Source organism: Haliotis asinina, chromosome 3, assembly GCF_037392515.1.
Source record: "Haliotis asinina isolate JCU_RB_2024 chromosome 3, JCU_Hal_asi_v2, whole genome shotgun sequence".
NCBI classification, from domain to species: Eukaryota; Metazoa; Mollusca; class Gastropoda; order Lepetellida; family Haliotidae; genus Haliotis; species Haliotis asinina.
Window position 1 is genome coordinate 28613285 of NC_090282.1, and position 27132 is coordinate 28640416.

The 27132-nt window shown below is 36.7% G+C and overlaps 1 protein-coding gene across 2 annotated transcripts; it reads left to right on the forward strand.

Annotated features, from left to right (window-relative positions):
* Positions 1 to 298: 298 nt before the first annotated feature.
* Positions 299 to 26947, forward strand: LOC137277777 (membrane protein FAM174B-like). 2 transcript variants are annotated; one of them, XM_067809700.1, is made up of 3 exons: positions 299 to 795; positions 19729 to 19885; positions 21137 to 26947. In XM_067809700.1, exons 1-2 carry the CDS (start codon positions 428 to 430, stop codon positions 19877 to 19879), a joined length of 519 nt encoding a protein of 172 aa, XP_067665801.1. In that variant the 5' UTR covers positions 299 to 427; the 3' UTR covers positions 19880 to 19885; positions 21137 to 26947. The 2 variants fall into 2 exon arrangements, with proteins under 2 accessions (XP_067665801.1, XP_067665802.1); XM_067809701.1 differs by having other exon boundaries at positions 305 to 795; positions 21134 to 26947.
* The last annotated feature ends 185 nt before the right edge of the window (positions 26948 to 27132 follow it).

Sequence of the window (27132 nt, forward strand, 5' to 3'; positions counted from 1 at the left end):
GGCGTAAAAATGAACTTACTCACTTGCGTCTTCTGTTGTTTTCTTTTCCTGCCTATACATCAACGGATTTTATATCTGCTTTCCCCACTTATAGAAGATGCCGCTTAGTTTCGGGTGGGTACGGGCGGAAAGAACAATCCTGTATAGTCAAACTGTCGGGATAGAACTGGAGGATTACTGGCCACCATAACGGACAGACAATTATTTTCAAACGGATACTTTCGACCTCAAGAAAACTAATCCGTTTTCGTTTTATCTTCAAGGGCACTAGCTCATTTTAGTACTAACCGATAATTCCATAATCATTGCTGCCACTTCCGCCTGACGTGTAGTCGTGTGATTGTACATGCATCATGCTGTTATTCCGCCGTATGGACAGTTGATACTCACATTTAAATACTTTGTGACCGTGTGTTAAGTGTTCAAAATGGAGAAATCTACGATTTTATGTATCAGTGTTCTTATAATCCTGCTTGAAGTGTCTTGTGCTTCTTTGTCCGAAGAGGCGAATGTGAACAGCGTCAGAAAATCCGTTCCAGAGGCAAAGAAAAGTGTGGCTGTGCACGAAACCACCACTCTTAAAGTAGCAGATGCCAAAACAACTCCCAAACCAACGACCATAGCAAATGAAACATGTCTGAATACAACAGACTGCACGAAAGACACCGGGAACGGTTATTTTACGAAAGTCATGGAACAAATTACAAAAAACAAAGACATGCTTCTCAGAACTATGTATGTTTTAATAGGAGTGACAGGCATTGTCATCATATATTTCGTGGTACGAGCATGGAGGTGAGTCTTAATATCTCTAAATGATATATTGTAATGATACTTCTCAACTTTATGATAAAGGAGGGTGGCGGGGTAGCTCATTGGTCAAAGCATTTGCACCTTACACCAAAAGCTTGGGTTTGATTCCCTATCTGAGTACAATATGTGAAGCTTGCCCCCTGTTGTGATATTACTGCAAAATTGATTGCAGTGGTGTAAAACTGTACTACCTCACTCATAAAAGATAGAATTTATATGTCAGCGTCTACATCATAAGGAGCAATGTTTCAGAGTATATTCTTGCTAATGGTATGTTCTGTATTCCTTATAAGAAAGAGGCTAGCAGAAAACATACCTGTAAGAAATTAAATGACATAGGAATGATTTACTTGATGAAATGTAAAGGTGGGAGGGGCAAATAAACGTAGTGGAGAGATGCAATGCAGTCCTATGCAAGGTCATATCTTGATTGTTTTGAACTGCATTATGGTTCTCCACTAATCATGATGATACTGAAATAAGTGAAACAGCTGCAAATCATGTTACTACTATGTTAATCACATTGACCACATCCTACAGTAGCATTCTTTCAGGTATTAGTGCTGATTTGAAGCAATGTTCAAAATTACAATGCACATTAGGGAAGATAATATTTTGGTTTTGAGATACTGAACAAAACAAATACTCTGGATACTGTATGTATTTACTGATGCACACTCATGACAGACATCACTATTACATCATTACTAGTCACACCATGATACCATTCAACTGAGGTCTGATACTGTATTTTGCAGTGGCAACAATTATATTTTCAAGTTTCTGATATCAACAAGGGATATCAGAATATTCCATACAGTCCTCAGTGGTGTCAAACTAACTTGAACTTTGGTCACTGTGGGACTTGTTTGATGTTAGCTGTTTATTAATGTTTTTGTTTATTAATGTTGTGTTTTCAGTTTCTTCAGCATGTACACAGTTCAGTGATTAAAGGTCTGTTAGAGTGATGTTAATAATATCTAACAGAAATGTTATCCACTCTGGTTCAACATATTCAAAAATCATTTGATAACTTTCAGCAACTAACATTGTTCTAAGTGATTTATGTGAACTGTTTGTGTTTATTATATCTCCAAAAACTCATGACTATGAATGTTCAAATACTATGCCAGTTTATAGCGATTCAGTTTTCATATGTATAAAACTGTGAGCAGTGATCTAATGGGAGTCTTTTGCCAAGGTTTTATGAACATTTGTTGTGAATATCAGTTCGGGTCAATGACTTGCTCTTGTTCATATTTATTTCTAATAGTTATACTAAGTTCATGTTGTGCATGGCCATGTAAATATATGGCTTGTTGTGCACGTAAACAGCATCTTTGGCATATGCTCATTGATCACTGTTTGACATCTTGGAATGATTTTGTCAAACAACAGTCCCCTAAGCCTTCAATTTAGACTTTACATTTCATTGATCAGGACTGTATCATTTGGATCCCTTCTATTAAACAGTGTGTTGTCATGACAAGGAACAGTATGGATTTACAACTTCGTTAATATTTACAACATGACATTTCTGGGCTATTTATTGCCCCTTCATCTGGTGAATGACATAATCCCCTTGACCTCTGTACATCTCAGTCTGTCATACTGTCTCACTGGCTTCCTGTACATGCTGACCCATCAAGGACCCAAAGTAGAAGAGGCCTTCAGCAACCCATAAAAGGCGACTATGCTTGTCATAAGAGGTGACTAACGGGATCGAGTGGTCAGGCTCGCTGACTTGGTTGTCACATGTCATCGGTTCCAATTGTGCAGATTGATGCTCATGTTGTTGATCACTGGATTGTCTGGTCCAGACTCAATTATTTACAGACTGCCGCCATATAACTGTAATATTGCTGAGTGCGGGGTAAAACTAAACTCACTCACTCACTCACTCACTCACTCACTCACTCACTCACTCACTCACTCACTCACTCACTCACTCACTCACTCACTCACTCACTCACTCACTCACTCACTCACTCACTCACTCACTCACTCACTCACTCACTCTTGTATATACCATATAGTATACTTGTTATCATATTATGTCATTCACCTCATGAAGGGCATTAAGTAGCCCAGAAACGTCATGTGGTAAATATGAAAGAAGTTATAAATCCATACTATTCATTCTCACTTAACCTACCAAGTTCTAAATACCATTCAAGCATCAGTCTGTTTTTTTGTTGACTATTTAACTTAGTGTTATTCATGGCCATGACATTGTTATGCGTGATGAAACATTCATTCTACAGAATCTGACATCAAGTAGTTGTCTGATTGTGGCAATTATGTTCACTAGTGGCATGGAGTCAGTCAACCAAAGGGTTATTTCTACATGATAAATGTTCTACCGATTGTGCTTCCATTGTACAGGAATGAGTCATTATTCACATAATTTTAGATGTCACATTTGTAAATCCACATCGTTTGTATTGCAATTTTAACCTTAAATTGTGGTGTGGTTTGTTGCGTAAGGGAAGTATTTGTGAGTTGGGGTGTATAGACTTCGTCAACTGAAAACCTGTGTGAATAATATGAAACATTGTTGATCAGCTTTATCATAACCATACATGAAGGAAGTCAAATTTATTCTGTCAAATTTTGGGCAGTGAAATTTGCCTTCTCATATCTCTCGGAATGAAAGGAAAACATACTTGATGGTCTTGCCATCATGGAAGTACGATTCTGAAATGGTACCAAAATATAGTTAATAGTTATTGTGATTGGAAATGAAATAAAGATATTAATAAGTGTAATTCATAATTTTTTGGTAAAAGTGATCATTTTTCATCGTGTCATCTAACTGATAGGCAGTCTACCAATATCTCTTGTCGAAAGTCATTATGTTTCTATTCTCAGCAGGCAGTAATTGTTACTTCAATTGATTTTGTGTAGATCAGATTTTTATCTACATTTGTATGCATCCTTTTTCGTGCAAAATCAATAGCTGTTTCACTTGACAATACTATTTTGTTCCTATGGGTGAAACAAATGTCTAAAAATTATTAAAGCAAATACAGAGAGAGGTGAATACAATATTGTAACCAATATATAGTCATGAATACAAAACCTTATTCATGAATACTTTTTGGTTTATATATGGGAAGTAATAAACCCAAATAAATAGTGAATAATTATGTTTATGCCATATCGTTTGCATGAGGGGTCCACATCAAAATATCAAGCTAGCTACTGCATGGCTTGAATAGATTCCATTTTGCGATGCATTCACAGATAAACAACAAACTAGTTTGTAAAGTACGAAAAGTAAACACAAGTAAGTACATACCAAAGGTTAAAAACTCCCATCGCCCAAACCCTGGGACAAGTCAGTTTTCATTTCTAGCAAAGAAATACTGGTATCTTACTAGTCTGTGGGCTACTAGATAATTTCCACTTATGGTTTCAATCTGCAAATAAACTTGAATTTCATTTCACATCTGCTCAAAATGTAGCTATTAAATTTTGCAATGATAATAAAGTAGGGTTAACTTTCTTTGCTATTCAGTACTTTTCAGTAAATAGTCCAGTAAATATTAACATCAAATACCATGTTGATATATTCTTTTCATAATTACGTCATAAAATCAGGTTTACTCACTCACTCACTCATAAAATCAGGAAACTTAGTGGAGATAAGTTACTTTCTTAAAGTCACCTGCCTGTGGCAAGTAGCTTTTAAAAAAGTATTTTAAACCCCTGACAAAGACTCATTCAGTTCTAATGATCTTGAATAATGAATTGAATTCATGAAGAGATAAAGATCGTTTCACTGATGATACAAATGAATCATAACAGGACTAGTAATTATCCCAAAATATAGTCAATTCATGTTATACATTTAAATACCGATAAGGACAAGTAACTAGTATTTTCACTGGCCACTGTGCCAAGATAAAGAAAAGGAATCAATTATCTCCCTGAACTGAAGAACATGATAACTTTTCAAGTAAAACCATTATGAATGAAAATAATTATTCTATTTGTCAAGTAACTAGTATTTTCACTGGCCACTGTGCCAAGATATAGATAAGGAATCAATGATCTCCCTGAACTGAAGAACATGATAACTTTTCAAGTAAAACCATTATGAATGAAAATAATTATTCTATTTGTCAGTCAAGTCACATTGTTAGGAATTCAGAAAAATTCCTGTCATTGTCTTTTTTCATTTTAAAAGTGCAATGTAGAGTTCTCTTGAAGTGAGATTTGTAAATTTGTGTCAAACCCAATCCCTCCTGACCATTTTGACTTACCTTCTCAGTATATTTGAAGTTTATTGCTGGTAAAAATGAATCTTATCATAAATCCTGTCAGTTGTTTTCAGATTTAAATAGGACTGCAAAGTATTACTGGTATGTCAGTGTACTGCAATTAATTTTGCACAATTTATTGGGTTTTTTTAATATATATTGCATAGCAAATAACCAGTTTATTTGTATTGTTTTTCCATAAGTTAATTAAATAATTTTATTCACAAATGTTTGAATGCACAAAATTCAATCAAAATAATAAGTAATTGTGACTGTTGAAACCATTGATTCTTCGTATGCACACTATGAAAAATCATTTTGTTATTCATGGCTGTTGTGTAGAAAAATTATAGTACACAATTAGCTAATAATTGCAATTCAGTGTATTGGTACACACCTGTATCTGCCATGTCTGGGTGTTCTGCTAGCAGAAAGGACTGTCGTACATTTCTTTGCGATGTTTAAATCCTTTTTAATTTTATCTTTTTCATTAACATGGGTCTAAACTTTAAGCAGAATCTAATGAAAAAAAAAGAATGAATACCTGAAAAATTGCTGATGTGGCTCAAAGAAACAATTATTCACTCTAATGAAAATGTGGCAAAAGACAAGTTCACACAAGCAGACGTAAGTTTTGGACCCAGTAAGATGCTAGTTGAAATTTGTCTTCTGTATTCCATGCTTGTGATAAATGGCAACTAAGGGGTCTGGGGGTGGCAGACTAACATACCATGATGTCTCAATTGGTTAGACTGGTGTTCTTGATGTCAATCACTGGATCGTCTGGTCCAGACTTGATTGTTTAAGCAGCTCTGTCATATAGCTGAATCATTGCTAAGTGCAACATCAAACAACACACAAAACTGATTGCTGTCAGGATTGATATGGCTCAGTGTTCGTGAATAGCATCGGAACCTACGACAGATCTGGCAGATGTACTGACAATCCCAAGGAGGTCCACTACCCACCAACCCATTGTCTGACTGTGTGTGTGACAATGACTTTGAAGTTGTTACGTGTGATGTGACTTTTGTTTGCTGTTTATAAATGCAATGTTTGTTAATGTCAGTGCCAACAATAAGATATCTTAAATCTGAAATATGTGTCAGACAGACATATATATATGACAGAACCCAACGTCTTGTTACTTTGGAACACCATTCGTGAACACTGCATGGCTAAGGAAAACGGCACAGACGTATGATTTGGACACACACAGAAGTAGTTTTACTTCTGTGTCTTTGACATCCGTGTCTGATTCACTCGTGTAGTATGGTGGATCAATGATACAGTCACGAAGGATTACTCAGTCCGGGGCTGTGCACACATAGCTTTGGGCCGTGGTGTGACAGATATAGATATATTTATATATAAATAACAGTAAGAAACCATAACAGCTGTTGCTGAGGGAGGATTGCTCTGTAACAATGTTGGTTCAGCAATGCAACTTTTATTTGTACACTCATGCTTAGTATTGGAAAATATATGATTTTGATCAAAACCTGCATTTAAGTTAAAGATGCTTCAGCAAGATGGGATAAAAACAGTTAAAAGTCTAGTTGAGGCTTCATTGACTGTACAATAACAGTATGGGCTGTGCAGAACAAGTAATATGTTTCAGGAACTTCAGAATGGTGAGAGTGCCCAGTTAAATTGGTATGGCCCTGTTAAATTTCCCATTCAAATAATGTCATGATCAGTTTTGCAGTATGTGTTTGACAATTATCTTTTGTTTTTCTCCAGAGCAGAGTTCCAGATAAAGCACGTAAAATCACATTTAATCAATCAATTACAAATCTGGAAGTACAAAAAAAATGCATAAGAATCACTTAAAACCCTGGATATGTCTGTAATACCTTGCATACCTTACTCAAGCAACTAAATTGGCTTGCGTATTATTCGCCATGGTACTCCAACTCTACAACAGCATTGGCAAGTGGTAGACAGTGCCTATATAAATTATAAATATACTATTATAGCCATAGCCACTGTCCGGAGTTTGCTGTAGTAGTCACATGACTTCCATGATTAGTATTTAAAAATGACTGAAAACTATTAAGCAATGTACCTGTTAGTAGCAACTTTTACTGTTTTAATCTTTTGAGAAGCATTTATATTTACATGTTTACGAGAGTTAATTACCCAGTAAGGATAAGACAGTGTCAGAGTATTCTATTCTTTAAACTGGTTAGAGTAAACACCCAAGCTCTGGAAAAATTCGCAGGAGCTCTGCCAAAGTATGAAGTCTGATTGAAGGTTTCACAGTTTCTTTCTGAAACTGAAAGTTCCTTTCTCACAAGACTTGACTGAAAGACTATCTCTTAAAAATCTTGAACACTGATAGCACCAAGTAAACATACAATAATGTATTAGCTCCAAACCCCAAAATGTGCACTGTAAAATATTTCTTTGTGGTTTTTATGTTCCAAATATTTAGGCTGAATAAGAAAACTGAAATGTATCTCAGACATCGGTGCATCACTTTTGTTTGCGTGCATAACATTTTTTTGCCATTTGAAAGGTAATTTTGACTTGGCCATGTTCTGATCATCCACTTGTCAATTATAAGCAGGAGTGTCTGTAGGAACAAGTGTGCCTGAATCTCATTAACTCGTCCTAAACTTTCCAAACTGTATTTCTGAGAAACAAAAATAAAAATGTGTTCCTCCCTCATCACGTTTTTTTTCTATAAAAAATTTAAAAATAATCCTACTGCTCTCGTCACTTTTGAAGAAATGTGCCCTTAGACATTTTTTTATGCAGCCTTTAGAAGATGATGAAACAAATCCTTTAATATCGACAAAATTTTGTACACATTATCACAGTTAAACAGTGTTGAAATTCTGCATGGCACATGTCTTTCTAGCTAACTCTGTATGCGCATGTGTAACTGTAACTCTCTGACTGGGTCATGTGTCACCACGTGGACCTGACAGCCAGTCGTCCTCTGCATGGTGGAATGTACGTCACCTGCAGCATGGCGTCACAGCTTGTGCGTGTAGCTGATCTAGTTTCAACATCAAATGAATATTCAGATCAATTTTTCTTCCTGATGGCTCTGAACCACCTGTGTTGTACTAAACACAGTTATGTTAAATGAGAACAATATCAAATTACAAATTAACGCAAACCTGCAGATATATTTTCTTTTGGAGGGAAATCTATTCCGACAATGCCATGCCCAAAGTATGCTTTACAACCGTGACAGTCATAAAAAACCTCTTCTCAAAATTTCAGTTGTTATGAACATTCACAATGAAAGTTTGGCTGCAGTGAGGTAGCCTAGTGGTTTAAATATTCACTTGAAATGATGAAGACCTGGGTTCAATTCCCCACAATATGTGAAGCCCATTTCTGGTGTCCCTTGCTGGAATATGGCTAAAAGTGGCGTAAAACCAATCTCAGTGAGTCAGTGGAAGTTTCACTACCATGCTATTTTGTGAGGTGGTAAGCAAGCTGACATACTTCTATTAAAAATGATTCAGTATGCATGTTAGGCTGGGATTTGTGTACAGGTCATCAACGTCTTGGAATCATTACTCAGTGCATGTATTTTACTTAATGAGTTTATGCCATCCAACAGATTTACAGTGATATGAAAAACATCATGCAGTTGGCACCAACATGTAATACTTGACATGCTTCTCATAATGATAAAGCTGCATTCATATGTAGTCTCTGTTAATGCATTTTGAATGGTACTTCTTGGAGAGAGATTCTGGTTTAGAATAGGTCCCCAGAGTGGTAAGACGTTGTACTGGGTGATTGTATGTCGTTTTGCTCTGACAGTACTCCAACTCGTGGTACCAGTTACTGGATTCTCCGATTCAGAATAGTGTTGTGTGATGGGCTATCCTAGTGGTTAAAGTGTACACTCATCACACTGAAGCCCCGGGTTCAATTCCCCACATGGGTACAATGCATGAAGCCCATTTCTTGTGTCCCCCACAATGATATTCCTGGAATAGCCTGGTGGTTAAAGTGTAGCCTAGTGGTTAAAGTGTACACTCATCACACTGAAGCCCCGGGTTCAATTCCCCACATGGGTACAATGCATGAAGCCCATTTCTTGTGTCCCCCACCATGATATTCCTGGAATAGCCTGGTGGTTAAAGTGTAGCCTAGTGGTTAAAGTGTACACTCATCACACTGAAGCCCCGGGTTCAATTCCCCACATGGGTACAATGCATGAAGCCCATTTCTTGTGTCCCCCACAATGATATTCCTGGAATAGCCTGGTGGTTAAAGTGTAGCCTAGTGGTTAAAGTGTACACTCATCACACTGAAGCCCTGGGTTCAACTCCCCACATGGGTGCAATGCATGAAGCCCATTTCTTGTGTCCCCCACCATGGTATTCCTGGAATAGCCTGGTGGTTAAGGTGTAGCCTAGTGGTTAAAGTGAACACTCATCACACTGAAGCCCCGGGTTCAACTCCTCACATGGGTACAATGCATGAAGCACATTTCTTGTGTCCCCCACCATGATATTCCTGGAATAGCCTGGTGGTTAAAGTGTAGCCTAGTGGTTAAAGTGTACACTCATCACACTGAAGCCCCGGGTTCAACTCCCCACATGGGTGCAATGCATGAAGCCCATTTCTTGTGTCCCCCACAATGATATTCCTGGAATAGCCTGGTGGTTAAGGTGTAGCCTAGTGGTTAAAGTGAACACTCATCACACTGAAGCCCCGGGTTCAACTCCTCACATGGGTACAATGCATGAAGCTCATTTCTTGTGTCCCCCACAATGATATTCCTGGAATAGCCTGGTGGTTAAAGTGTAGCCTAGTGGTTAAAGTGTACACTCATCACACTGAAGCCCCGGGTTCAACTCCCCACATGGGTGCAATGCATGAAGCCCATTTCTTGTGTCCCCCACAATGATATTCCTGGAATAGCCTGGTGGTTAAGGTGTAGCCTAGTGGTTAAAGTGAACACTCATCACACTGAAGCCCCGGGTTCAACTCCTCACATGGGTACAATGCATGAAGCTCATTTCTTGTGTCCCCCACAATGATATTCCTGGAATAGCCTGGTGGTTAAAGTGTAGCCTAGTGGTTAAAGTGTACACTCATCACACTGAAGCCCCGGGTTCAACTCCCCACATGGGTGCAATGCATGAAGCCCATTTCTTGTGTCCCCCACAATGATATTCCTGGAATAGCCTGGTGGTTAAGGTGTAGCCTAGTGGTTAAAGTGAACACTCATCACACTGAAGCCCCGGGTTCAACTCCTCACATGGGTACAATGCATGAAGCTCATTTCTTGTGTCCCCCACAATGATATTCCTGGAATAGCCTGGTGGTTAAAGTGTAGCCTAGTGGTTAAAGTGTACACTCATCACACTGAAGCCCCGGGTTCAACTCCCCACATGGGTACAATGCATGAAACACATTTCTTGTGTCTTGTGTTTCATAAGTCCTTTAAGTAAAAGCTATTTTTGAAAGATGTGAAACATACACATTGTTAAGGAAAATATCAGTTGTTACTTCAAATATAAACTTAACGGTCTTAATATGAGTGCATAGCAAATCTAGATGAACAAAGACCTACCAGATGTATTGGGTATTTTCAAATTTGTATTGGATTGTCATTGCAGTTACATAATTTGTCTTTCCAATAACATCCTTTTACAAAAATAAGTATAGCTGCATTAAGAATAGAAAGTGTAAAACATGTTTTAGTTTCAGCATATATATATATACCTTAGATCTTTATCACAATTCTGCTGTTAATGACATTGACATTAAAATAAAAAGAATATGTGACTAATCAAGATATGTTTCCTTGAAGTAACACTGATGGTCATTCCGATAACAAAAAAGCTGTTGCAGAAAAGACTGTTATTTGAGAGACAAATTGTAAAAGGAAATTCAGAAAAAAATGTCTAGTCCCTGTCCCATTTCCCTTCTGTTGTAATTATGGTTCCAAATGAAAAAGGTTGTTTTTCACTTCAAAATTCAGCTTGAAAATCATAAACATCTACCAGTAATGGGAAAAAGGTCTATTCTTTTCAGCTATTCCAGAAACAATATCTTCTTAAATGTGCACAGCAGACACCTGATGTTAGGTTTTTGCACCCGGATACATAAAAAAATGCATAGCCCGTGTTACAAAAAGGAATAAAATATGAAGTATTTGGTCCTTTTGTTTGTAGTAAAAAATTCCCAAGCTGAATTAGATATTGCCAATGAATAAGATATCAGATTTTTAACACATTGACTAAATTTGACGTTTATATTGAAGTGAATCCTGATACGTGAAAAAACTGCATCTTTTGAGAATGACTCATATACAACATCCTAATCATGTGACAGTAATATCTCTGTCTGCTCAAAATGGAATATTTTTAATTAAATCAGCCAAATGTTTAGTTGTCTTTTTTCTTATTAACTCTTTTTAACAGCCATTGTGACTTGGATGGAAATAGTGCAGTGGCATGGTAACTATTAAAATAGCATGGATGAAATATTTTCATTGTGCATAACAGGAAATCCTGTTTTAGATGATAGTTTGTGAGTTAGCTTGTGTGTCCAGGACAGATGAGCCTGAACCTAATATGTCTTGACAGTGTTTAGATAATCCCGCTCTCAAGTTTACAGGTTTACAGGACCTATGCTGATTAGTCGAACTATAAATTGAAATTACATAATTGTTTTATGTTCAAAGTTTAACTGGTTCATCAAAAGGCAAAAGCATGTTTATTTTCAAAAAGGCACATCAATATTATCTGCCTGGTGCCATTAATGGCACCCTTTGAAACAATTGCGTTTCTGTGTCATGTGAAAAATGAATAGAGGCTTAGTATGGGAAAATGTTCGAAGTTATGGTTATGCTTTCTTAGTATTCCCACCTTTTTTTCTTCCTAATGCATTTGTTGTGATGTTTTTATGTTTGGGCTAACTGGGCAGGGTCTGTTTGACAGTCTTCGGGGAAATTTGCACAGGATGTTTCCAAAGTCGTTGTTGTTGCGTATACACCCACCTTATCTCCCCAAGTCACTCCATGTGGGTTGTGTGGAGCCCAAACCGGATCAGCTAGAAACAACTGATTTTCTAACCCAGCACTTCTAACTGCCCTAATCCTATGTACTCAAAACTCATCATACAGATGACAATATACAGTAGTCAGTGTTTTACCTACAACCCTAAATCATGGGGAAGAGAATCAGTAGTTGAAGGAAATAGTCCCAGAATAATCCATCTGTTTAATATAGTATGTATATGATGTTATGCATGTATTCTTGGTTGGTTTGATTTTTCTTGACCTTGAGAGGTTAAACATGCATCCTTCCCATTCGTTTGTTTTTGTGGATATCAAATATTGGTTGGTGCTCATTAACCACTAGTTCACCTGCCTGGGTTGGTTTATTTACAGCTTGCGGTGATCTAGGAGGAATATTACAGATAGAGATAAAAATCAATCGTTCAATCTGTAACATTATTTTTATTGAACTTAGCATTAATTGCTTGTAAAAGTTCTGTCTCCATATTCTAACTGTTCTGTATCTGTGTAGAGATATATGTATAAGTTAATTTACCAGTGGGCGAGCTGTCAAAGGCGCCAGACTAGTAATCCAGCGAGCTTGGAAGTGCTGAGATGGAGCCCACCTGTGACTGGGTGTAAAAACCTTGGAGTCAACTTTGTGTGCAGACTCTTTCAGTCAAAACCTCTTGTGTACAGTACACAACCCTGTGCACTTAAAAAAAAACCATGGATCTGTTGGTAGATGACCAGATGGTAGCCACACGAATACGTGCAAAAACCTAGTTGCGTGTACACCAACATGCAGTAAAATTGGACAAAGCCCTGTGACTATGTATCCCAGTCCACTCAGCTGTGAGTGGGTACCTTGTAAGGGTGGGAAAGTCAGGGCGCCTTGTAGGCTGCAGGAATTGTTTCCTCCCCACGGAGTGGAGATTGAAAATACAGTGTGCCATTGTGATGGACATCCAGTGATCCAGTTGAACTGCTGAACTAGATATCAGCTCCAGACAGATGTCTAGCATAATATTTAAATATAACCATGGTAGCAGATCTAAACTTGACCCCAGAAATTGGTGCATCTTCTAAGCAGAATATATCATCAGCAAAGAAAGATTTACATAACGCCACTTCCAGTCCAAAAGTACTGCTCAGAAGGTCACTCCAAACAACTCTAGAATGAAAAGTTAGACACTAACAGGTATGTCTTCAGTTTAGAACTTAAAATCTTCTGGTGGTTAACTGTCCTTAACGCCAGTGAAAGTTGTTTCCAGAGAGGGTTTCCTGTCACATGGAATGATTGATCCTCAAACCTGGAAACAGATGGAAGTGTGGGGCAGCAAGTTACAGCAGTTGACTGTTTCACTTCTTTTAACCCATGAGAGTATTTTCCATCATTTGAAATTCTTTTTTTCAACAGCAGTATGTGCTGAATGAATATATAAAGGACTGACGTCTGATGTTATCTTTCATGTGCAAGATGGTTTATGAATTATCTTGTCAGAATGTGAATTATCTAACTGGACAATAATCTCATGTGGGATTTATAAGGGGATGCAAAAAGATTCTTAGGGTGACTCTGTGTCGCATAGAGTGTAGTAATATACCTGTAAATATTCTAGTTCGGCCTGTTAAATGATATTCACGATGTATGTGTGACTATTACTCCTATTATTTCAGGAAAGTTTGTGATGACCTATTATTACAAAATGAGTGGTGTGTGTAAGGGTTTTGTACCTGTTGTTCTACTGAATACATAGATGTCAGTGTGTGTACATTGTATGCAAATGTTTATCATGTGTGTATTCAAGAAGGTATAAGCCATGACTGGGCATCAGAACATGCCACCATCTGTTGTCAAGGCCAAGCTGTTACCCAGGTAGGCTGTCCTCACTGGTCTGATCAGAAACTGTTGCCATGGTAAATTTGTACCAGTAATCAATTTTAATCTGTAACAATGAGAATGTTGCATATAATTACCAGTATATGATGAGGTTACTTTGAGTTATTTTTGGATGATGAATGTAGTAATTAAATTGTAATTCAGACTTGAATATTTACAAGAGTGTAACTGACTACAGTGTTAATCAACATTCATTTTCTAACACTATTTGATAATGTATTATCCATTGTTGATGCAATGTTTGTTCACATTACAAATAATGCTTCATGGATGATGAAGAAAACTGATGGAATCTAACTGAACAGTAACCTTCAAAATTCACTATTGTCCATTGTGACTCAAGAGCATTAACTTGTGCTGAGGGCAAATGAGAAAACATTTAGTTTTGGGCTGTTTTTAACATTATTCCAGCCATATCACAGTGGGACACACCAGAAATGGGCTTCACTCATTGTACCCATATAAGGAATCGAACCCAGGTTTCGCATCCCAAATAAACACTCTAACCACTAGGCTGTCTCCACTGCCCCTCTGAGGGCATGTAAAAGTCTAGGGGTGGTATTCCTCATTGACAAGTGCCTATAGTTCATAACAAGTTGTCAGTGTTTCAACAAACTGGAACTGAATAAAACTGAAAGTAAATGTACATTGTAAACAGTGTCCTTACGATTAAACAGGACAAGCTGCAAACCCTGCTGACCAGAAAAATACTTCTTATTTCTTCTTATATTAGAATAGTTAATTTGTTTAACATTTACTAGCTTGAGTAGTGATAACATGTGAGGTCACACCCTTGAGCTGTTTATGAGCCCTCAGGATAACGTTACCACGGAAACAAACCTATTTTGGTTAGTGAAGTGATTAGTATCCAGGCTATGAGGTAAAAAAAGTTCAAGGGTCACACAGCCCTGCTAGCATCACAGGTCAGTGACAGTCACATAGCCCCACTGTAGCTGTTGGTGTAGAGTAAAACTCTGTCTCCTAACATATGTGATTTTGATACAAACACGCAATTCCATTCTGAGTGACAAGGAGTTTTAGAGAGATGTTAAAAATGTTGAAAATCTAAATTTCATAAAGGTCTATAGCGTAATGAGACTGTGCCAAATGGAGAAACAACATGGTTCAGGGACTATGTAGTAGGCTGTTTTCATGTGTAATTAACTAATTAGGAAATTATACAGTTGACAGAATTTGACTTATTATATTGTAGGTCAGTAATAAGAGAACAAGCTATGTAACATATGGGCTACAGTTAGAACAGAATGCTAAACCAAATCTGTAACTAAATCATAAAATGTCAAGTTATATTCCCAGTTTCACAAATGTTCAGTTAGATTAATATTTGGACTGATTTATTGCCTCCCACTCACGACAGCTACAGCTGAGGCAAAGAGTAGCATTTTTTCCCAAACATATAGATACAAAACTAAGGTAATAAGCATTTGGCAGTATTAAAATTAAATATAATCACTGATATTTGTTTTAGAAGTAATCATTGCATGGATGCAACTTACAAGAACATCTTTCATATATCATGTCATGATAGATAACTATTGCTGTTTGAAAGAAATATTTTCTGTGTATTTTTTAGTGGTGTGTTTCCTTTTAATCGTGTTTTCAGGCCCTTTAGGGATAATATCCATTCAAGAAATTCAGTGGACAAGTATGAACATAATGAACATGTAGATTGATGTGAAAATAATATCATGCATGGTTGTGTTTCATTGCTTTTATATGATGGATAGACCTACCCTACTAATGTGCAGTGACTGTGTTGAAATTCCTTGCTCATAGAGACAAACACTGTAACAATATCCCCATCTGCATTTCATACCTATAAATATATTCATACATTCTAAAAACTGTTGAGCCATTCCATAGAGAATTACAACTGTTATGCCTAAACAAACTTTTAACAAACTATGTTATATAGAAACTGCAAACAATTAATTTATAATGTATGTGGCAGTATACAAATTGGGAGTGCTTTTGTTTTAGACGTTATGTCAGGCTGGACTGTCGCACTCACTGTTTGCTAATGTCTACAGTGCCAACTTGATATATCCTGACTCAAGCATCACCAGTGTTTTCACAATAAATCAGGGTGGAGCTTGACTGGAAGACTTATCAGGAATGTACCGATGTATAAAATGAAAATCTACAGATTACTTTGATCAGTTTCAATTGTTCGTTTGCATATCATGTGTTGTCAAGGAAACTCATAAAATAAGGGTCCTGATGACATATGGATGACATTGAATATGACTAAAAGTTCATGTATAAGTGCTGTTCATGGAGACCGTACTGCATTTATCTGAAGCCAGAACAATTACGTTGTGTAAATGCCAGCTTACCAGACATCCTGTTTTACTGAATTACCTGACTTCACACAAACTTGCTACATTTCCTGTTTGCCGAATAATTTGCATGCCAGAATTTGAATCTATCAGATATTTATCTAGACAAGCGAAATGGCTGACATTCAGTTCCATGTCTGGAACTGATGTCAATAAAAGTTCCCAGAGTGACATTGAATCTTTTCCCATTTGTGTGAATACTGTACAAACTGTTATAGTGGCTTTGTGGAGGTATCTTGCGCTTTACTGGTAATGTGACCAATAAAGAGTAACAGGCATTATGGGTATCCAAAAAGATCCCATTTTTGCGAGAATGATCATTTGTGCTTCAGTTTTCCCTGACCAAGTCTTTTTAGTTCTAACTAAATACCTGTCTCTGTTTCTCTAACATACACTGATGTGATTGACAGGTATTGAACATGATACGATGATTTATGTAGGTGTCTGTCTCAGTAGTCTTTGTAATGTAGATCAAACTGATGGGAAATGTTGTTTTTCTTGTTTTACACACACGATGATTACGTTGGCGGTAATTGCTTTCTATTCAACAAGATAAGCTGGTCTCTTTCAGTTCAATTTGAAACATCTGTTACATTTTGTTAGAGATTGTGAACAGAGCTTTTTTAAAACGGCATTTGATTTTCACTTTCTGGGAAAGGCCTTTCATTTGTAAAAGATGTTGAAAATATACAGGATTTGTAAAATATCTTTAATTACACCTTGACAAAATACCAATATTTTTACTATTCATATGTGAAATACAAGTATGCCAGTGAACATCCTCAAACACATGCAGTAAGTTAGTGAGTAATGGTGTGTGATAGGAAGAAATATTAACAAGCAAGCCAGGGTGACACTTGCTGTAGAAAAGTCATTGAATGTGCTGAAGATACATGTATCAACTCTGTGTCTGCGGTATAGTGTTATTTACATGGTATTTTTGTATCAAATTCAACTATTATATTAATGTGATCTGTACCCAGTTTGGAATGGCTGCTGGGCATGACAGACAAATGGATAGGATGTCAGTCTGGTTGATGGTGTAACAGAATGGGTTGTTGCTCTTTGAGTTGATCTTGCATTGTGTGGTCCACATCTGAATATTTGCAAGCCACCATCATATCAGAATTATTACTGAATGTGATATAAAACAGCAAACAAATAGATAAAATGACTAATTACACTAAGAATATCAACAAGATCAGTCCTTTGCATTCAAAATGAACATGATATGTTTTATTGGGAAAGGTGGTTGACCTTCACATCATCATGATGGTGCTGCAAAATCAGCTGTCTTGTTCCATTTCATGACAGCCTCTCAGCAAATTTCCCTTGGTGTAGAGTTTGATTTAAACCATAGCACCATTGACCCCATAGGTGTGAGCTTCACAAATGGCCACAAATGAGTTAACATGAAAGTCGTCAGGTTGAGTCTGGTCAGGATTTTAGGATAACTCTCAGGACGCACTCGACATATTCTGTCTGTAAATCCATTATCCTCTGGACAATGCTGAGGAGAGTTCTTCAGCCTGGAATTAGGAGATTCATTGGCAGGGAAATAGCACTCATCATGTGCTCATTAAGACTGCAGGGAAATGTTAGCTAATGGGATGTCTGCTTCTATTGTTATAGATTAAAAATATGGTAGAATCAGGGTTGTCTTAGGAACTGTATCATGTGTCCATACAGTTGTATTTGTATGCATGGTCCATGCTGTTATTTCAAGAGGAACTACACAAGATGTTTGTAAAGCAAATTAGGTTACCATTTCAACATCGTTATGGCATTAGCAGACGTGAAAAAATTCTGTGGATTTCTGGCATTTTTGTTTCATTTTGAAAGTTTGAACGGTGTCATTCTACAGTAAAAGACTCCTAGCTAAATTTTCAGTGTTTTTCTTTTTTAGTGTGTGCTTTGTCATTCTGATGTTTGTAATAGGTTATTGGGCCAGAGATGGCACAGTAGACTAAGGGACCACAATTAGCTTTGCAAAGTTCCTGTTGGTTCCCATAACAAGGCCAGACGTTTATGAGAGTTTCTAGGTTTGTCTACATGTGGTTTTCAGGGGGAATTGTGGAAGATGTGCGTCATGTGTCTTCATTGGTTTTAGGGCCCTGGGCCTAGATTTTCAAAGCTCTCTTAGGGCTAAGATAGTCGTAAGTGCCATACATTAACATTAATTTACGACTATCTTAGTGCTAGGAGAGCTTCGAAAATCTGGGTCCAGATGGCTATGGTGCAACAGTTCACTGTGCATAGTTGCAGGCAGCCTGCTTTCCGATTTTGATGTTTTGTTTGAATAAGAAAGGCTGCAACAGAGGGAAATTTAGATGCACAACTAGTCTCTGAAATGAACATATTTTACTGAAAAAATATTCACAGTGAAAAAGTGATAATGTAATGATGTGGAGCCTAGAGACTTTCTTCATATTCCTGAAGCTAAGGAAATCTAGACTTGTGTGGGCTTTCTTGGAAATATTTGCTTCAGGGTCCCTGTATGACAGACTAAGGGAAATTGGGTAGAGCTGATAGGCGTGACCCAGTTTCCCCCAGGCAAGGGACTATATGCACATGCTCTGCATATGCTACCTGTCTTGTGAAGAACACATAATTCATACCGACAACCAGTCACATTCTTCACAGCGATCCTTCATGGCCTAATGGATAAAACCACCAGGCCAGGAAGGGAAGGGTTGCTGGTTCAAAACCAGACATCAACACAATATAGTGGAAGTTTTCAGTAAGGTGATATTTTACAATCGTTTTCAAACATTGTTCAGTTCAAAAGTCAAGGGTTATTCCTCCTAAAATCCTTTGGCAATTCTTCAGAAAATCATGGGGATACAGTGAATTCCGCAGAAAATACCCAGGATTTCTTGGAGAAATACCGTGAAAGTGCCTGAATAGGTTTAGTCAGCAAAAGAAGAACATGGCAAGACAATAGGGTGACATCACTAGAGGTTATATGGGGGTTTGAATCCTGGTTTCAGCACCATTCATTTGAGTTTTATAAAAAGTGGAAACGTCTGAGAGTAGCATCACTTTGTGTTGAGCTTTTATACTGTGATACAACTTGAATTCTGTTTAAAGTGTCATTCACTTGCTCACCCACCTACCCACTCACTTACTCCCACAGGATTTCATGATCTTGATGTCGATGATGTTCAGTTTGATTTGGAATCAAATTTCAAGTGGTAACAAGCTGATTTCAGGCTGGCAGTTTGTTAAGCGACTTATTTTGGAGAAAACCTGTAGTTGTTCTACTGGATTAGTGGCTGTGTGTAAAAGCCTGCATGGTGTTTCAGAATCAGTGATTACATTTTCTTATAAACAGCTCTGTAGTAAAGAGCCTGGTACCTGATTGCTATGTCTGACATGTCTAATATGTGATTGTCCTTGCAGACTGCGCAGTAGAAGAAGAAAGGCCAGAAAGTATGGAATCATCACAACACCAGCATCGGATCTAGAGATGGCGCCACTGGGACAAGGCGATGATGACGATGATGATGAAGATATGACAGTGTTTGAAATGAATGGGAAGAGACTCCGATAGATATTGGTAATGCATTTATTCAAATATGAAGTGTGAATTTTTTTTTAAACCCAGGAAATTAAAGTGCTTGTATGATTTCGGAAAATATTATTTCTTACCTTGTGTCATACTGTCAAGGTGTGACATGATTACAATTATGAAGAAAAATCTGAAAATGTATGGTTTGACTGTTTTTGTTTTTGTTTGTCTTATGTCGTGTATGCATACATCAGTATCACATTTTGTATACTTTTGTCTCATTCGGAATGTTGGTCTTAATTATTCTTTTTCAAGAAATTGGGATTTGTCACAATTGATGGGATTTTGTTTTGGGCTAACTCCAAGTACATATAATTCAATCTCAAAATTTCTTTCCTTGACTAGAATCATACACTAGCTAACTTTTTTGAAGTGTGGATTCTATAATTTGAAAATTACTCACAGTATTTGATAAATTTCCATTTTTGAAAATATATTGTCTCAGAACTTTCTGAAATAGTTAATTTGAAAGGTTTTTAATAATGAATACACAGGTTTTCAAGATATATACTGTCAAGGTCCATTGTTCAATGCTGTGTATTTTATCTGTAGTGATGCAAGCAAGATGACTATCAGCCTGAGTTGTATAATTCAGTAATAATTCTGTGTTTACAAGTGAAACGGATAGATATTGTATTCAGTTGTTAGTATGGTGTTTTTGTATTCCTATGGTAATTATGAGAAAATTGTGAGAAATTATTTTAACACACAAATAATATTTACATGATGAAATGATGATGATTGTGCTCAGCTGAGTGCAGAGATGCCAACCTACGATTTTATTATTGTCACTACAGATATTAGAGTTTAAACTACATGAATGATTGCACTAGAAATTCTACAAAATACAAAGAAAATTCATTTAATTCGGATGCATAAACAAAAACACATTTTCATCGATTTCATACATTTTTGCCGAAAAAAGACAAAAGAAGAAATGTAATGCTCATAATTTGAAAAATCTGGTGTTCGAGATATGTGAAATTGAAGTTTTCTCTTGGTATTGTGTCATATTATCTTCCTCAGAATCCATCATGAATTTAGTTGTCTGCTAATTTTATGATCAGACTACTCATTTTGATCCTAGAAAATAATATTTGCAACACTTTGGGGTTGCATCTCTGTGAGTGCAACTCCCATACTTCAGTACAACAGCTTACAACTGTTGTAGCACTACAGGCATAATGGAGCACTGCTTCCGTGTGAGAGAGGAAATCAATCTGACATTTGTTTCAGCAGCTCCATCTGTGGACTGATGCTGTGATGCTGCTGTGGATGTGCATGACGATGAGGAGACTCAGTCCTAATGGCTGGTGGAGAAACTCACCAGTACAGGAAGTGGATGAACTGTATCTTCTTAGCTGTCTCGGGCATTGAACATTATGCATTCGACCATCACTACTGTGCTTCAAATGTGTGAATTTGGGATTTAAAGAGGCACTCTCAGTTCCATGTGTTGTCAACAAATGTTTTTCTGAAGTGATAATTGAACATTGGGATATCTGGGGCTCAGAGGCGATACAATGTTGCACGACTGACGTCCATATGAGATTATGACAGCACGTGTCTGTTACGTTGTAAAGGTGCAAAATCAGTTTGCCAAAAATGATTTCTGTCTCAGACCTATTTGATTCCAAGTTGTAACTTTCATACCCTCTACAAAGATATGCAGTAGACCTGTCTTTGTGGTTGAGAACAGATTAATTGAAAACACATCAGTACTCAAGATAAGGGTCCTCTGCTTCAGTATCAGTTTCAAATTGTAAAGGTGAGCCTAGACCATCATTTCACTATGATCTGTATTTGAATCAAACATGCTTTGATGTCCGGGAAATATGGAACAACAAATATGGATGTATACCTTTAACTCTCTTCCTGAAGTTGGCTCTGCTTGTGCCTCTTTAACTTACTGTGAGAACTGAAATGTAGTGAAAAGCTTCAGCAAAAACCATGTTCTGACTATATATATGCTAGTACTAGAATGTTCTGGTACAGATATTATGAAGATCATAGATGTACATGTCAGAAGTCATAAACTTTGATAAAGAAATCAATATTATGTACATTGCTATTTAATATGTTCTGTTTAATATTGATTTTGTTTAGTTCTCAAATTCAAGAAACTGATGATTAGATGAAGCTTACATCTGTACTCAGTGCAAACCAAATATTCTGGACAGTGTTACCAGCAAAAATCATCAAGAAATCAAATATCAGATTACCCAATCATGGTTTAGAGCAGTGTCCTTTTAATCATGTATTGCATTAAATCATTCTTCCAGAAAGAGATGTTTGTACTAACAAGGTCCATATTAATGAGGAGCCACTGTAAATGCTAGTTGTATGCTTGTTGAGGATGTGTAATAGTGATGCAGTGTGATGGTCAGCTTGAAGTAGTTGTCGGGAAGCAGTCTTGTGGTATTTTTGAGCCATACGGTATTGCGACAAGGTGTCACTCTTCATTACTGATGGATGGGGAAAATGATGACACACATCACCCTAGGCCTGTCTGTCGTAATCACTTTACAACATAATTGACAGCATCACAAAGTCTTTCTCCACACTGATTGTAACCCATGTTTTGCTGTGACCTTGGGTATTACAATGCAGGGTTTCACATGGTATTATGCGTGAACCTCATGTCTGGTGTCCTGCATTGTGGTATTGCTGGAATATTGCTAAAAGCAGTGTAAAACCCAACTCACTCATTCATGTTTGTGATGTCTGTCCACAGACTGCATGGTACTGACTGGGTTATTTACAGAACGATGTCACATACCTGGAATATTAGTGAGTGGGCATTAACCCCGGCCCCCAAAATAGATTCAGAGGGGCTGGAGAGATAAATCTCATACATAAACATTTCTGAAGTACACGTGTATTTCTTTACGACTTACCTGACTGGTGTTTTGTGTTTACAGTTTCCTACTACCAACAGTGTTTAGCATAGATAGCCTCCCTCATCCATATACTCATCATGATAACAGATGTGGAATTTTGTGTAGTGTTAATTATATAGTGATAAAATTTGCAATATTGTTTTATTATCTAACTAACCTTGAGTTTTAAATATTTGATCTTCTGTTATAGTTAGTATTTATTGAAGTTGAATATTTTTTGTCTTTGTAATTGATGATATATGATTACATTTTGCTCCTTAATACCTTACAGATTTAACATCAACTTGTGATAAAAATGTTGTATAGATATATACATGTTCATTCAGTTACATTGCATAACTTATGTTCATTGATTGAATTTAGTTTTTTTAAGGTAATTACTAATACTGTTTATATTATTCTGGATTCCTTAACTATATGTAGTAAGTGTTTGGTATTTGTAACAAAGTTGTTCTATTTGCTTTTTGACTGAGACATGAATCTCATTCAAGAGGGCAAAAATATTTTCTATAATGGGAAAAAGTAGTCTGAAGTGTAGAGATGGTATCACAAATTTGTTTTGGATTGAATATCTGAGAGAAAAAAAAATTGTAAATATCCCTATATTTTTTTCATACCAGTAATACAAGTGTCTATTTTTGCTCAAAACATTCCATGCAGGTATCTGCAGTGTTGTGATGTTGGTAGAACTCTTGCACTTAGGTAAGATATGTAGCTCACCGCTGTAGCTGTTGTCCCAGCAACCGTGGTCTTCCTGTTCCAAGATGCTGTACATTGGCAAGTAGTGATGTAAGATGTTATGGTTTGTTGCTTAGGAAATTTGATAGCATTCTGTATAAGTTACACTTTGAATTGCTTACAATTAACTTGTATTATATGTTCTAAATGAGGAATATCTTTTCAGGGATGTGACATAAGGTGTGTATTTTCTATTGGCAAAAGTGTGAATTAGGTTAAACAGATTTGTTTCTTTTTGAGGGCATGAAATTAACAATGTATTTTTGTGAAAAAGGATGTTTGTGCATTTGGTATTGCTTGTTGCGTAATAGCCAGCAGTATGTGGCAGAACAGTTAATGGAAACGTATAGCAAGGGAGGCAACTCCAACTAAAATTGAAAGTATTCTTGTTTCATGTGTAAACAAAAATATTCATGCTCAACATTTTATTGTTGGTCAGATTAACTACCAAATCCTCCATGTTCTCCTTGTTAAGCCAACAGCATATTAACAATCTTGGCTTATGTCCTTTTTAGTAGGTAGTGTGTAGCAAGTGCATCACCATGACAATACTGCCTGTTTTGTTATCAGTAGAGTAGAGACATGTTTCCTTGGCAGTTCTTTTGTTTAAGAGCAGAAAAAATATTCCATCAACACACCAAGCTAATGTATTGCGCATATTTTGAATCATCTCGATTTCCATGTTGAAGATATGACTTTTAATAATCACTTACACTGTATTAAGAAGTATAGTACTAAATTACTAGGATTTGATGCGCGCAGTTATCCATGGGGAAATAATGTAACTACCTCTTTGATTAAACCAAACAAAAGGCTACGTGAAACATCTGTCCTATCTCCGTATTAGAATGTGTTGATCTGATTGGTACACTTAAATACCATGGATCCTGTATGGAGAGAAATTAATTTCTGAATGGGAATCCATCACACCATGCAACAAAGCAAAAAGTGTTTTGTTTTCAAGTACATGGAAGTCCTATGACACAGATCAAGTTTACCTTGACTCAGTCAAACAGCAGTTTTCCATCAATTTGTCTTAATTCCTTTACAGTGGCAAACTAGAACATGCCAGTAAGGTATTTTATGCTAGCAGTATCACTTTGGGAATATATGGCTTGTTTCTCTCGTCAAGTTTTATGTACCATTTACCTTCATCAAATGTCATGACTTTTGTGTAAAATCAAATGACGTAGAATTGTATAAGCCATTGGAAAAAATATGTGATTCTTCCACAGTGCAAGCCTTGACTCCAATAATGGTTTACAGATACATGAATACTTCCAGAACCCATGTAGAATGTATCCCAGATTAAAGCTTTATCATACCGTTCATAGTACCATTTGACATTCATCGTAGATAGTTGCTCAATGTGATCATTTCATTTTCTTCATATTTATTTTTCTGGTCAGTTCTTGGATCAGTTCAGCGACTGGTTCATCACTGATGCCTACAAGTGCCAGCATACATGTGCTCACAGCCCATGAGGCTTTTTATGATACACCAGTGATGAAAGGGAGGGGCCCTCTCCTAGTGAAGTGTTCTATTTGAGTTGTTCTGATATGACAATCCTTTTGTTTAACTTATTTATTTCTTTTGGAACTAAATCTTTTGACTTGACTTGCTTGACTGTTTAACACAGTAAACAACTTGTTTGGACTGGGAATAGGTTCTGATCTATCACATCTATCGAATTGTGTATGTTTAGCCCAATTGGTAGTGTGTTTGCTGTTCCCACAGTCAGTCTGGGTTCAATCCCATCTTAGTATCCCCTCCTGTGATATATTGTTATTACTGGAAATAAAACAATGAAAAGAATATATTTTTTTCTAATTATTACTGGAAATGACGTGTATACCTGGCTCACTAACATACTAACATTACATTACTAAAAAAAAATGTGAAAAAATGTATTTTGAAATCTGATAAATATCTAAACATTATATTTAAGGTGCTATTTTGAGCAGATCAAGAAATCCAAAAGCTCCACATTTCTATGTGTTTTTGTGTTGATATCAGACAGATTCTCTCTTTGATTGTTTTTTTTATCGAGGTAAAGGTATTGTATTAAGCAGTTGCTGTGAAGATGTCGTGATGAGAAGGTTGGCATACAGCTTGACAGAGGTGTGGTTGGTCAGTCTCCCAACCAGTACGGTGTATATTACGTACAAGTATTATTCGTGGCATAATGGCTATTATCGTCCTGAGTGCAATCAAGTATTCGTGTGTTGCTTTTTTTTAACTATCCTTCCATATAGACAAAAGTGCATGTGATGTTATCAAGATATGTTCAGTTTCTTTTTACACAATGCATTATTAGAGACAGAATCATGGGATGCAGACATTCTTCTTAAAATCCTACTCTAAATATATTATGGTGCATTCAGTACTATCATATAACTAATCTGTCTTGGTCTTCTTGTATTCTAACCCTGCCTGTTCATAACAGTACACACCAGGCATTTTGATTTCTACCTTGGTTAGTTGGAGAGTAGTTAAATCTAGCTGATGTGTAATGTAAATTATCTGTTCTTTGGATTTCATGTGCACCCACCCCCAAAAAGTGTTAGAAATAGTAAACCTAACGTCAGAATGAATGCTTGCAGTCAGAATTAAGTGCAAACAACAGTGATTTATGATGTTATAGTCCTATTTTGTCAATTACAAGGCATGTATATCACACAACCAACCACATGTAGGGGTCATCCTGTGGGTTCCTGGGGTCAGTTCAGAAATGACCCATCCCAGCCTAAGTGAGAGAGTGTTCTAAATCTTTTTTTTATTTTTCCCCAAGAATCAGGTAATTTAACTTTTGATACAATCCAATGCACGCTCATTTCAGTTCCATGTTTTATTGTTTCGTTGTTACTTGAAAATACTGACACCAAAGTAAGGTGTGTTGGATAATCTCCCTCACTACACACTGGAGTATCAGACACACACCATCAGAAACAATGAACTTACCTGGATGTTCTGTTCAAATATATAAATATATAAATCAGTTTTCTTTCATTAGCTTTTGAATGTTGAATTCAAAGGAATGAATAACTGATACATAAAAATGTTCCTTGCAATGTTGTAGATTGGATTTTATGTTTAATATAACTTGTTCTTGACAGTTATCTCTGAAAAACTGAACTTGTTTACATTTTCACGCGGAACAGTTTCCATGATGCTGTTGTAAGGTACGTCTTTGTTACTTTGAAAACCATCAAGCATTGTTTTAACAATTATGTCATATTAACATAGTTCGGTTGGTATATTTGGCTGTAATCTTGAGAAAATCCATAAGTGATAATTAAGGTGGCGAAAGTTTGTGAACAATATGTTTACAATCTTCCTTGACTGCATTGTTTCTTCTTGTTTATGTATATTGTAACCAACCTTTTTTATGTATTAAAGGCATAAATCTGTATTTTCATTGTTTAAATTTTTGTTCATGTACACAAGACCACAAGACACTTGATGTGGTGTCATCTGAGAGACAACATAAGTTATCACATGGTGTCGAGGGAAATACAGGGTTTTATCAGTCCCGAATAAAGTTGTATTCCCCGAGCAGGAGAATACAACCTTATTTGGGACTGATAAAACCCTGTA